The sequence below is a fragment of the Gambusia affinis genome, linkage group LG06 (assembly GCF_019740435.1).
Source record: "Gambusia affinis linkage group LG06, SWU_Gaff_1.0, whole genome shotgun sequence".
NCBI lineage: Eukaryota > Metazoa > Chordata > Actinopteri > Cyprinodontiformes > Poeciliidae > Gambusia > Gambusia affinis.
This window is the reverse complement of record NC_057873.1, coordinates 5,854,326-5,867,761: the sequence shown is the minus strand read 5'-3', so window position 1 is coordinate 5,867,761 and position 13,436 is coordinate 5,854,326. Positions and strand designations below refer to the sequence as shown.

Below are 13,436 nucleotides of genomic sequence, written 5' to 3'. Positions count from 1 at the left end.
TATCTGGTTTCCATCTTTCCTTCAGCTGTTTGTCATTTGTTCGTTACTCAGCTGTGAAGCGTTTCACTAATCAAGCTCACAGCTATAAATACTTCCTGGTTTGGTCATTTTACAACCTCATTTTCCTGCCTTCAGTCTGGATTCATACTATTACTGAACGTCAGTATTAACCAGCTGCTTTCCATCCTCTCTGCATTTCTGTATGACTTCTGCACAGCTACACCACAGATATTTTTTGTTTGTTTAAACATATTTTTGTTTTACATCCCAGTGAATAAGTAATAAGTTTGACTTTTTTCAGCTGCTCTTTTCTTTGTTGTGTTTTTTTTTTAATAAGGAAATACCTCTATTCCGATTGTTGCAAAATAATATCATAACCATGCTCCTTTCATTTAGAAAGCCTTTAGTCTGCATGAAGCATCCACTGGAAAAAAAAAAAACATTCAAAAATGTCGTTCATGTTGGAAGACCAGAATGAAAACAGAACCTCTGAAACTGTATATTTGCAGGTTTTTCTTCCAAGACATTTCCAAGAAAGAGGCTATAAACATTTTAGTTCTCTGAACTAAAACATAAATTATTATACAGTATTAAAAAAAGCATTTTTTTAAATCGACGACAGACATAAATCCCTTCACATTGTTGCTACGGCACCCAAAAAAAACTCTAAATTTCAAAACGTTAAAGTTGGTAAACCAAACTAAAACGCCAACTGAAATGTTGTTGCTGAGGTAACGCTTGGTGTTATGATTATGACGTAAAAAGCTGTTATTTGTAGAGTGAACAGAATTACAGCCAGCCTGTCATAACTGGTTGAAAGAAAAAAAAAAAAAGTCCTCAAATAATACAAAACGTTTTCCATTTGCATCCAAATAATCCCGGATTGTAGAGGCAACGACTAATGTGGGAAGATGAACGATGTGAATGCAGATTAACTGTAAATGTGCATGTTATAGACATGTTGAAGACATTAAACACTTAAATTCACATTTATATTTCTAAATGTGAATGCGTCTTCTCCAGATTCAGTATCCATGGGCTGAAAATAAAAATAAGATTTGTAAAACGTCTAAATACATCGATGCAAATTCTAACATCTTAGAGAAGTTTAGATTTTCAAGTGGAGAAGTATTTCTGTCTTAAACGAGAATAAAGGAAAACATCAGCAGTGATATCGTTTACAGCTCCTGGAAAACGGAGAACTACATTTAAACCAGAAACATAAAGAACAGGACAGCAGAGCGGAAACATCTGAGAGAAAAGAGAAACCTTTTGTTCGCTTACAGAACTCTGCTGAGGTCCGTTTCATTGTTTCACATCTTTTTTTAAAAAGCTATCCACACAAAAACTATAGCAAACTTTATTTTAAGTCCACAAAAACCTGCTTTTTTAAGTTCCCTCCTCTGCTTTGAATCAAAATCCGGAGAATATGGTTAATGGTTAATCTAGAATAAATAACCAAAGATTTCCAAAATAAAAATTTTATTCCAAGTCTTGTCAGCACTTTGTAAATGTAGATCTAAATCCCAAAAACAAATAAAATGGCAAACCTGCACCAGAGTGCTGGTTTTAATTTAGGATTTCTCAAAGACATTAATAACTTGACAAAGGAAAGAGTTTTCTTTAGCAGCAGGAACGGCCCTGAGCACTGACCTGAGACAAATAGGCTTTTTAGACTTCAGTCAGTGTCTCCAGCAGTTTGGTTAAAAATCTGTTCACCTTTCACAGAAACTCACAGCTCCTCATTTGTCTTCCTCAGATTCGCCGTGTTTGTCGACATCCATCCATCATGTTCTCATTCAACATCCCGACTCCGTTTTGATTTGCCTCCTTAAGTGCATGTGTAACACTAAATCTAATTCAATTAAACAACCATTCCTTTGCTTTGCATTATTTCTCTTTATTTCCCCTGAACGTAACCCTTCAAACACATTTTGTGCAATTATGTTCAGATAAACATTTGTTGTTTCTTTTTTATTTTTGCCTTCCTGTCGTTCATTTCACATTCTCAGAGTCGGGATCATCGTATTCGTAGATGTAGAGATGCTTGAGGAAGACTCGTGAGTTTCATTTCACACTCATCCTCGCCCCGTTTCGTCTGTGCATGTCCACCCATCATCAACATTGTCATTTCAGAACCTTTACCCTTTTCTGCATGTTTGGGTCCAGAAGTGATGGAGAATCTTAAGTTTGGATGAATGTCCTGGGTTTGTGTTGAGACTGTTGGGTGTTTTTGGATTAATGGTGAAGCTAATGAATCTTTTGTTGCAGTAGTGAATTATTGAGAAAAATTCAACCTTAAGTTTGAGTTAATTCAGCATGAGGGAAATGTATTTTTTGACGAAAGACCTGGTTCTGTAACTATAAGAGCAGCTGCTGCCAAAAACATTATAAGATCCTCTGTTGCCAAGAGAGAAACTCCTGGTTTTCTCCCATGACATTTGAATAAAGTTGGAGCATATGGACACATTATCATGGCCTCTTTATTATATTTTCTTATAAGTTGTCTAAAAGATTTGGGTCTTGGGTCTGAGTTTCAAAGTCCAGTGATTATTTTTGTGTTAAAAGACCCAACAAGGATCCAGTTTACGTTCACCTGTAGAGCCTAATTTTACAGATGTTTTGGTTTTTCTAAGATTTCATGATGCTCTGCACTCTAGCCAGGTTTCCAGGAGCTCTGGAAAAGAAAATGATAGACAGCATCACAGATTATCCATACTAAACAAACCAGATATCCATCACATCTTCGACAAATTGATCCTCTTTTCCACATCCAGCCCTACTGGAGGGTTTGCTGCCCAAATCTCTACAAACCAAAGCTGACAGCTCCTGTTAAAAGTACCAGTAAAGTCCATCAACCTCCACACGTTTACATAAAGCTCCTATTTAGTTTTTTGTTTGTTTTTTTCTGCCACCCCTCAATAACTGCTCATGAAGACGATATTTCATAAATTGTTGCACTTTTCCAACTACAGGTTTTGGCAGTATTTACTTTCCTTACCATCCTTCTCAGTGTGTTGAGAAGATTAATACAATTCAATCAAATTTTATTTGTACGGCACATTTCATCAACAAGGCATTTCAAAGTGCTTTACATCATAAAAACAAAAAAGATACACTGACTGATTAAAAAAAATAGAATAGATTCTACCCTCCTATTGGATAATTACTGAATAGATGATAAACTCAACTAATATCTTCATATTTCTTAAACAACAAAATCCTGTTAAAAGATGTTAATCTCTTTATTAATGGTCAAATCAAGAAGATCAAACATTAAAGGAGAATGCATAAATTATTCAAATGCATTATGAAAACTGGCAGAAAGGGAAACAATAATTGACTTTGACGAAGAAATGTGGAGGCTTTACTTCCACAGAAGGATTGGCCACCACAAAGTCCAGAACTTTACCTCACTCAGTATCTTTGGGATGGGCTGGAAATTTGTTTTGCTCAGTTCTCAGACTCTGTTAGCTTTCAGTGGCTTCTTCAGAGACCTGATTCACGCTTTTAATTACGAACTGTGAGATCACGATTCTTCGTGCATGTGGATAAATACATATAAAGGTAAATAAAATACAAGATTTTGGTGAAAAAAATAATACTACACAAAGTGTGTGTTTGAAACAAAGTGAAATCAAAGACAAAGACGGTCCAATGAACTTCCGAGGGTGTTTTTTCTTTTCTTTTTTGTGCTTTAGTTTTGAGCAAACGGTGTAGATATGGATCATCATGTCTGCATGTAATCTGACAAGAGTGCATGTTACACAGATATGCTGATGAAACAAATCTGCAGGGATTTTATTTTAAATAGGATGTTCGAAACTGTCGCCCTCTTTCTCAGCTTTGTGTTTGCTCCTTTGACTTTTCCCATTGTGTGCTGAACCATTCAATAAGTGCTGTCAGGTAAAACCTTTGTGCTGCAAAGAGACGTATAGTTGCAGTATCACGATCACAAGCAGGACCGAAATACTTCCACTGATGGATGAATGTTGTACAAAAGGAAAAAATGCAACATGTTAAAATCTTGTTTGAGAAAGATGTTTGTCTATAATTACACTTACTAGCCTTACTTTAAGTAATTGAGTTTCTGATATAAATTTGTGGTGATTCAGTGGACTGATTAAATTTGGGTTATAAAAAGCAAAACACCTGAGAGGAGCAGAAACTGTTCCTGGTGTCAACAAAATACAATTTACTGTGTTGGAAGTTTGACACTTACCGAATTTAATTTCAAAAACTAACAGAAAAATTAACACAATGCTTGAAAAACCCTGTGACGAGATGTTATGTTACTGAATTTAACCTTTCAAAAAAAAGTCATACATGGAGCTTCTAAAGTAAATTGAGTGATAATGCAGAGCAGGGCGACCTATGTTGCAAAGAGTCTGACTTTAAAGAAAAACATCGACAAGATGATTACGAATCTTATGAGAACTCCAACTTTTTATTTTTTAGATGCATCATATTCAGAGAACGTTTCGATCTAGCAAAGAAATGATGCAACAGCAATACGGGGTTCACAGCTGCCAAAAATCACCTAAAAATAACAAACACAAGATGTAATATAGGTTTCAAATTAGATTTTACCGGAATTTGAATCTCAGTAGAATTAAGTTTTGTTATAATTTTGTTACTCCCTATTATCCGTAAATTAATTTTTGAGCTAAAATCTGATGGCTTAACTATTTATGTTCAATAAGAGTTGCTTTCATTGATTGTGATCTGTACAAAAGTTGGATTGTACTCGTTTGTAAACCAACCGTTTGTTGGTTTTTCACCCCTGCAAGGTCATTTTCTCTTAAATATTTTCACAAAGTGCTGCTTCTGCTTATGAGCCGATGTAAAAGATTTACAAAAACTATTTTTCAAATTACTCACGAATGATCAATCAGCATTTTTGTTATTTGCGACTACAGTTTAATTTATAAACAATATGCCCCTTAATTGCAAACAGTTTGGAGCCAATTAGGCACATATGTCATATTTCTGCCACATCTGCTGCTGTTATAAGCTGCTCTAACAATGTGTATTTATTGGAACATAAAACCAAATGTGTATATTATACAGTTCCCACCGATTTTGTAAGCAGCAATTGGTTTAATTAGCCAGTCAGGGTTACTGAATAATAAAGAAATATAGCAATGCATGATGATCAGAGATTTATTCTTGTTTATGTAATAAACAGATTAGCATGTGATGCTAATCTTTAAATGGTAAACCAGTGTTTCTTGAAGGATTGTGTTAGACTTTTGCAAACAGTTATCTCATGAATAAGTTGTTAGTGTCTCTGCTCTTAGCTGAAATTGGGTGTGGTGGACCATCCTGTTCTTGGAGAAACCGGTTTCAGCCAGTTCAGACAGACCCCTGCTCCTTATCTTTAAGTTTCTGTTTCTATAACCAGCCTGGTTTTATTCAAACCAGGCTGCACCAGGGGGGCGAGTCGGAGTTGTTTCGAGGTTTTGTGACGCTCTGACGCTCCCTCGTTGCAAAGGTTGAAAAGATAAGTACTCTGTGTGGTTCTTTATATGTACAGGTTAAAATACCCTAAAGATTGTTCATCTCATCTTTGCAGGAAACTGGGAAGCAACCAGAAGAGCTGTTGAACCCGGCTGAATACATGAGCTACCAACGAGCCTCCAACATGGAACAAGTCCCCGAGTCCCAGTCCGCTCCGGCCTACCCGCCTGTTACTTTCCTGCCTCAGCATCCCTACACTCAGCACCCAACCAACGAGCCCATGTACTCCAACACCAGCTTCCCCGCCCACGCCCCGCGAGCCGGATTCACTTTCCCCAAGGAGCAATCTGTGTGACCATCGGCAACCATACGCTTCTCCAATAGCACAGAAAAAGAGACGTGCATCCATCCCCGACCTTGCTTTTATTTATTTCCTGATCTTAAACTAGTTGTGGGCTCTCCCCTGCCTCTGATCCCTTGTGCATTGTGTGCTGCTTGCTCCACAGAAGCTGTAGGATGTCAGTCACCTTGTGATGTTAGCGTAGTCGCCACCGAATGCCTGCCTCCACCACTCGAGCCTTCACCCGTATGTGTGCCCACACTTCCTGTTTGCTTTTGATTGTTCCCCCTCCTTTACAGTGCCTTGAAAAAAAATATTCATTCCCCTTGAACTTTTTCACATTTTGCCACATTGCAACCACAGTATTTATATATTTGATGGTGGCTGTATGGTAGACACACTACAAATGTCACAATTTACTTATTTATTTTTGATATTTGTCAATGTGTAGTGTGTCGCATTCAGCTCCTTTTCCTGTAATCTTTATAATGTTAAACATCTGAATTGTATTCATTTGTAAAATAGACTTTATTGAAAAGTTGGAAGGAAAAAAAGCGTTAAAAAGTTGTAGTCTTGTTTGAAATTTGCCATCATATGCCGTCTAGTGGACGAAACAGGTACTGCATGTGCTTCAGTCAAATGAAGCCATTTTGAAAGCCTATACTGTCACCAGATATACTGTGAAGCATGGTGGTGGCAGCATCATGCTGACACTATTTCAACAGAAACCTGGTGACAGTTGATGGAAAGATGCTAAATGATGCGGAAAATCTGCAGGAAAACCTCTAAGATGTTCCAAAAGACTTTATTTTCAACTTAAAATGTTTTTAGTTGAACTTTTCAGACACTTATTTGTGAAATTCAAAATCTTCCACTTAACAATTACCTAAAACATTGTGTCGGTTGATCATGAAATCCGACTACAACACATTTAAGGTTCTGGCTGCAACGCGACAAAATCTGGAAAAGTTCAGGGTCTGAATACTTTTGCAAGGATCTGTATTTTGTTTTTTGCCAACCATTCAATCATGTACAGAAAAAGCCTCTCAAGATTCCCTTTTTTTTTTCTTTTCGTCCTCGTCCTCCTCGCTGTCGTCACTTCTCATAGGAATGTGCTTCTTTTGGTTTTTGCTTGCTTAACAGTCAGACTTTACTGTAATTGTGATTGGGTGTTTCTTTTGATGGAAAGAAAAAACAGAAATAGAAAATCTGAGCTACGACATGGGCCACCCAATCAAATCCCACCAGAGGTTTCAATTTGCAGTGTCCAACAGAATCTCTCGATACCATTTTGGACTGCTTTGCTGTTAAGATCTGCTATTTAGGGAGTATTGGAACTAGAGATGCACCGATCAGGCTTTTTCTGACTACCAAGATGGCTGCCTGTTTTGATTTTTGACATTATTTTTGAAGAAAAATAGCAAACAAGGGAAAATATGCTCCCAATTTGTTGTTAGAAAATGAAGGAATTACAATTTATTCCTTTTTTATACATAGTTCCCACAAGTCTGACACGGAAGTGATCTAAGCCACTGAACCGCCATCTTGGTAGGCAAACACCACGGCTTTGACACCAACAAAAAAAAAGTGTATTGAAAAAAAATAAGATTGATGAGGAAGATATATCAACCAAATATCTTGACAACAGAGAATGTGGCTTGTTTGTTGTTGACATAGCAACTCCATGGCAACCACCATGACAGCCAAGAATACCTACCAAGATGGCTGTCTGTTACAAAGCTCCCAGAAGTGTGACATCACACGAGACCTATGTATGGAGCTAAATAAACCGAATCCGTTTATTTAGTGATTATTTATTTTTAGTTTTGACTCATTATTAAATAAATAGGAAAAATCGTCAATTCTGATCTGCAGCCGATTGATCGGTGCATCTCTAAATAGATCAGAATGTTATCCTCATTAACCAGAACAAAGATCAAAGGGCTTGAACTCAACAGCATCTACTACTACGTCTCTCATGTTGGCGGTACAATCCGCCAGATTGGTATTTTATTGATATCCACCAGTAGCTGCCAAAGACATTTGTTGTAGTCGGTTTTTGTTCATTTTCTTCTCTTGCCAACGTTTACAGTAGAGCTACTTTATAGTTGACTGCAAACAGACAAACTGCTGTTGATTAGCGACTGCGCTGCACAACCCCAGTTTACATGATCGCTTTACCATATGCTGTATTTTCCATATCTTTTGTGAAGTTAGCTGAAGATGTTGAGGCTCGTTTCTTTGTGCATCCTTTGCACAGTTATCAAGTAACGGGAGTTTTTGTTTTGTTTTTTCCTCAATGCAGGAGTAATGCGTGAAGGCAATCACAAACTTGGCTTGTCCTCAGGAAAACCAGCAGTTTCTGGTATTTACTTTGGCTATCATTACTAAAGAATTGGCTTTTCCAAGGACAACCCACACATTTAATGTATTTAACTGTTTTTTTTATTATTATAATTTGTTCTAATGTATAGCCTAAAAAGTTAAAATTAGTCTGTGGTAGAACTAAACTGTATTTTTTTAGAGAATGCTTAGGTATATAAAGTAACACTTACTTTCCAAGTCCATTTTACAGTGTGACTTTTCATTTCAGACCATGTATAAGCTAAAATGCTAAAATGTTAGAGCCAGTTTCAGGATGCACACAAGCCCTCCAGACACACAACATTTTGCAGAAAAACTAAAACGTTTGCACTCTTCCGCCATGTCCAATGTTTGTGTGGGGAGGAAAAAAAATCCGTGAAGGAACTTCTTGTGTTTGTGCTTGACGTGAAATAAATAAAAAACAAAAAAATCCTGACGATGTTGAAAGGTAATTTAGTGTCTACTCATAATGGTGGTTATTGGAATAGAGTTAAAACTTGTGAGACTTTCTCCTGTGCTCACCTTGTTGTCTTGCGATGGCCTGATATGTGTGCTAGCGTTTAGTTTAAGCGGTGGTGTCTGCTTGGAACCGCTGAAGGACTTTGATATTTCTGTACCTGCTGTGTGAGAAAAAAAAAAAAACCAACACTGAAACACAACTTTGTCTTTATGTGACACATTTAATATTAATAAGCCCCTCCGTTTTCATTAATATTTTTCATATTGTTGTTAATAATGATGTGTAAGTGCTTCTATTTGCTGCAGAACATGCTCACAATGGCATTTACATATTGTCGTCCGTCTGTACTCCATTTTAAATATAATAATTGCCATATACGTTTTCACTCAACGGTTTTGTTCAGGATTTTATAAGATTGCAACGTTTGCATTCTGTTATGTTTTTTTTTTTTATCACTTACAAACAGTGGAAGCCACATTTGTCTACAGAATTTGAACAAATCGTAGATCTCTGAGACGTTTTATTGCCCAGATTTAGAGGATGAAACAATGTGAAACAGTTTAAAACCGGTTTTGTTAGTTTGCTTTACATTTTTCAAGTTATGTTTGATGTAATTATGAACATTGTATCTAATATGTGGGGGGAAAAAAATCATGCAGTTTAACATTAAACTTCACAAACCACCCATGTTTTTGCTGCCATTTTGTTTTCTCCACTCGCCTCTTAACTTCTTAAGCATTTTTTTTTTTTGTTTGTTTTGTTTTGTTTTTTAAGCCAACCTACCGGGAAGCAAAGACCACAAACATGTTGAGGTAACGGGAATTAACAAGCAAACAAGGGCATCTGTAAAAATCTCATTGAATACGACGAAGTGCCATGTCATAAGGGAAATTTTTTGTTTTTGTTATTGATCTATAATCAACCAAACTCAGTGATGACGTTTCGGGAGCACTAAAGTTAAAATTTTTTTTTTTTTTTAAAGTCCTGCTTGTCTGAGAAAGATTAAAGAAAACAAGACAGATTTTTCTACTTTTTTTTCTTAATTTTATTCACTCCACCTGAATTATGTTAACTAAATATAACATACAATACTCTAATGAGCAAACTGCGATTTCACTCTGACAGTACATGTGAGAGGATTGTGTTAATATTCACAGCTCTTATTTTATAAGTGTGAATCAAAAGCAATTATTTAAACATTATGTATACTCATGACTAATACTAATTACATTGAAAGAAAATATAAAGTAACATAAGAAAAATGAATTGGGTGTATATAGAACCATAGAGTGGCTGTACCACCCAGCACTCAATTCAGAAATATTTTATAAATCATCTAAAGAAATTAAAGATTTAAATCATATCATCCAACACTGTCAAATTGTATTTCCAAATAAGGTCAAAGGTCCAGAAAATTGTTTTTGTTTTCTCTGCTAGAGCAGCTGACCAATTATTATTATAGTTCCCATAATAATATTTGCACAATTTGACATTAAGAAAAACAATTTGCAAAGTGGAAACATGTCAATTTTGGAAAAAAAACCCCTCATTATTCAATAAGATTTAGGTATCAGGATGAGGTTTAGTCTTGTGATCGACAACAGGATGTTGCCTCTGGCGCAAACTACGAAGAAGAAAACGACAGGAAGTAGTTGAAGGATTATGAAGCAGCATGACTCATCATGTGACCCAAAACTGTTTTTTATTAGAGTTTCTTATTTAATGGAAACACCACGATTGCAAAATTGTGGATGTTTTGACAGAAGCGGAATATTAACAAAGTTTGGCTCGTTTTTAACGGAAACGCAGCTGCAGAAATGTCTGAAGTGTATCAGATATTTCCACGTTTACACCGGAGTATTCTGCAATAAGCTTGGAAACATCTGAGCTGATGGCTTCACACTCTGGTGATCTCTTCTTGGTAATTATTGCATATGAATAAAACCTTACAGTCAACAGATCAACATCCAGGCTGCAGAGATAACTTCACAATACTGATGGATTACACCATCTGTTGTTTGTAAACTCTTCTTGTCTTTCCCCGCTCTGCTTTAAATCTTTATCTGCCGCCGTGTCTCAGTGAAATACAAATGTTCTGCATTTTCCAACTTAGATTTTAAACTTTATTGTTTCAAGAGGCCCAATAACAATACTTTGGCTGGGTTTTTGTTGGGACTTTGACTTCACCCAGTTTTTTTTGTTTGTTTTGTTTTGTTTTGGGTTTTTTTGCCAATTGCAGATCATTGGGAGAGATGGTTGAACTTCCTCCTTCTTCTCCACTTATTTTGATTTTTCCTGATTTTTTTGAACTTGTGAAATATCAATTAGTGGTATCCTTGTTGCTATGGTTACGAATGTCTAAAAGTAGACCAGCATCAGTGTAAATCCTCCCAACTGCAAACCATTGGGAACAGAGGGAATAAATCTTCAAAAAGCAACAATTTGGACAAAAAGGAGTTTGATTTTTTAAAAACAAAGTAACATTCTGCCTCCTTTTGTGCCACAGTTCCAAAACTGAGAGGTTGCACCTTTTGATTCTTGTACCAATCTTGTCTGGCATCAAATTTTAGCAACTTATCGTCAACAGCTAAAAAGCATCCAATTAATCAGCTCCAGCTTGATATTCTTTCCACCAGAACATCTGCGCCTCATTGCATTCTTGAAACACTATTTAAATTAAAAACAATAAAGAATGGAACTTATTTCTGTCTTGAATTGAAGCTGCATATCATGTAGGTTGAATTGTTTCTGATATATTTTAAGGGCAATAAAGGAGCTGGTGAATGTGGCAGAATATCATCATACTTGTGTTGCTCAAAAAGCTAATTTCCTCATTACTGAAGGACAGGTTAATTCGAGTGCTTTCTTCTGGGAGATGCCAGAATTGCTGGAGAACTCATCCAGAAAAGCCCACTTGATTGGATTGGGTGAAGTGTGCTGGAACAAATCCTGTGTCTCACTTTTATGTAAGATGTCGCACTGCTCCTTTTTCTTGGCTTTAATTTGTTTAGTCTAAGCTATCTGGGCAGCAGACAACTCTTCTGACACTCCAAAGTAACAGAAGGGGAGCTTTTCAGGTAGTATAGTTAAATTTTCTTGGTCCCAGGTTGGGAATTTAACCAGGGAATGCTGCATTGACAACCGTAGCCTCAATCCAGGTTGTATTATTTTGTGTTAGCTTGTTCCTTAGTTTCATTTTCCCCACTGACTTTAGAAGCAGGTTTCCTGGATCAAATCCTGGAACCAAAGTAATAAATGGGCTCAGCAGAGTAAAGAGGTGCGCAATATACTGCAGCCTTGTACAACAACATCATCACAGCCACCCTGAGCGGTTCTTATCGCCTCCCTGAAACATTACAGCCGGCTGGTTTCAGACAACATAAAAATGGGCAAAGTCTCATTTATGGCCAAAACCTGACCAGCGAAAGGAACGAAAACAATGAATGGCTCTCACAACCGAATAAAATCATCCGCTGGGATTAGACTTCCTGATTTAGGTCTACAAAACAAAAGTTTTCAATCTGAAAGTTTGTCCAGTTTAAAAAGAATTTATTCTCACTTTTAGCTGAGTTACAATAAATCTCAAATCAATATTTTCTTATTAGTTTTTGCCACTATGTTTACTGGTGTCCGGACTACATTATCCTCTTAACATTGCATTCTAATAAAATTTAATGTTGAAGATGACCTATTATGCTTTATTGAACAGGTTGGGGTATGTCGATGGTATATTTTTTAAGTGTTCATTAAATGTTTTACACAAAATTGTTCTCAGATAATGAGACTTCTTTCTGAATAAGTCGTTTTATGGCATCTTGTTGGCCACGCCCCCCAAATCAACGTTTACGCTCACACATAAAAGCTGCTGCGAATAGATGCGGAATTATACAACCGTACCTCTAGGAAAAGCAGAAGTGGTGCCTCCTGCACAACCAACAAGAAAGCAACAAGTGGATTCTGGATGGTAAGTCTAAAACAAAACACTTGTCTTTTCCAGCAGCCATTGTACTGCTCATTTTCCAGACACTAAGAGACATTAACTTATTGCCAAAAAATAGTTGTTGTTTTCCTTTTCAGTCCTTGGGCTGCTTTTGGAAGCAGCTGAGACCCAAATGGAAGTATAAAAACATGGAAAAAGAGAATGTTTCATAACAGAATACATTCTGCCTAATTTAATTCATTTAATTTAAACTTCAGCTTACTAATGTCTAGTCTAAATTTTGAAGAATAAACACCTACGGGTGTTAAATGATGCCCAGATTACAAGACTCTGTTGCCGCGTTCTCCTTCAGGACGAGGGATTGCTGCGAAGTCAGCAGTTTGAAGTGTCAGCTGTTTTTTCTAGGTAAAAACTGAACATGGCTGCATTGTTTTGTATCTAGCATTGAATATGACAATAAGTAATTTACTCTGAATATGTGAACATGACAGGAATAAGTTATATCTTTGGATTTAAACTGATTTGTTTTGGGACCTTGAGGAAACAATCGGACATAACACTTGTGTCTCTATTCACTGGTTCAACTGAATCAAACAGTTGCTTTTTTTACACTGTTTTTCAATGCAGACTTGTACTAATTTGTCACAGTCGTGATAAAACTGCTGTTAGTAGTTCTGCTCTTTTTCGAACCTGCTCCATATGTTGTACATATTTAATACAATGTGCCTCTTTTAGAGCAATTTGGAAAAGCACAGGCGCACTCCTGGTTTCTTTGTGTTGTTTCCTAAGCTGTCATTATTTTTTACTCAAGTGAAATGACAGTAAATGACCATTTTTATAGGACACTGCAGAGCCATTGTGTTGTGGAATGC

At 36.6% G+C, this 13,436-nt stretch overlaps 1 protein-coding gene across 7 annotated transcripts in view; it reads left to right on the top strand.

The window, feature by feature from the left end:
• The window catches only part of nectin1b (nectin cell adhesion molecule 1b), a 221,573-nt gene extending 212,273 nt beyond the window's left edge, over positions 1 to 9,300 (top strand). For 2 of the 7 annotated variants that reach the window (XM_044120471.1, XM_044120482.1), the window contains one exon: positions 5,576 to 5,673. Coding sequence is in view for 1 of the 7 variants with exons in the window: in XM_044120468.1 (XP_043976403.1) it covers positions 5,576 to 5,815 (240 nt within the window). In the remaining 6 variants the exon portion in view is untranslated. Of the gene's footprint in view, positions 1 to 1,759; positions 1,960 to 5,575 lie in introns of those variants that run through there. The other 5 variants (XM_044120468.1, XM_044120477.1, XM_044120472.1 and 2 more) reach the window with 5 other exon arrangements.
• Positions 9,301 to 13,436: the final 4,136 nt, after the last annotated feature.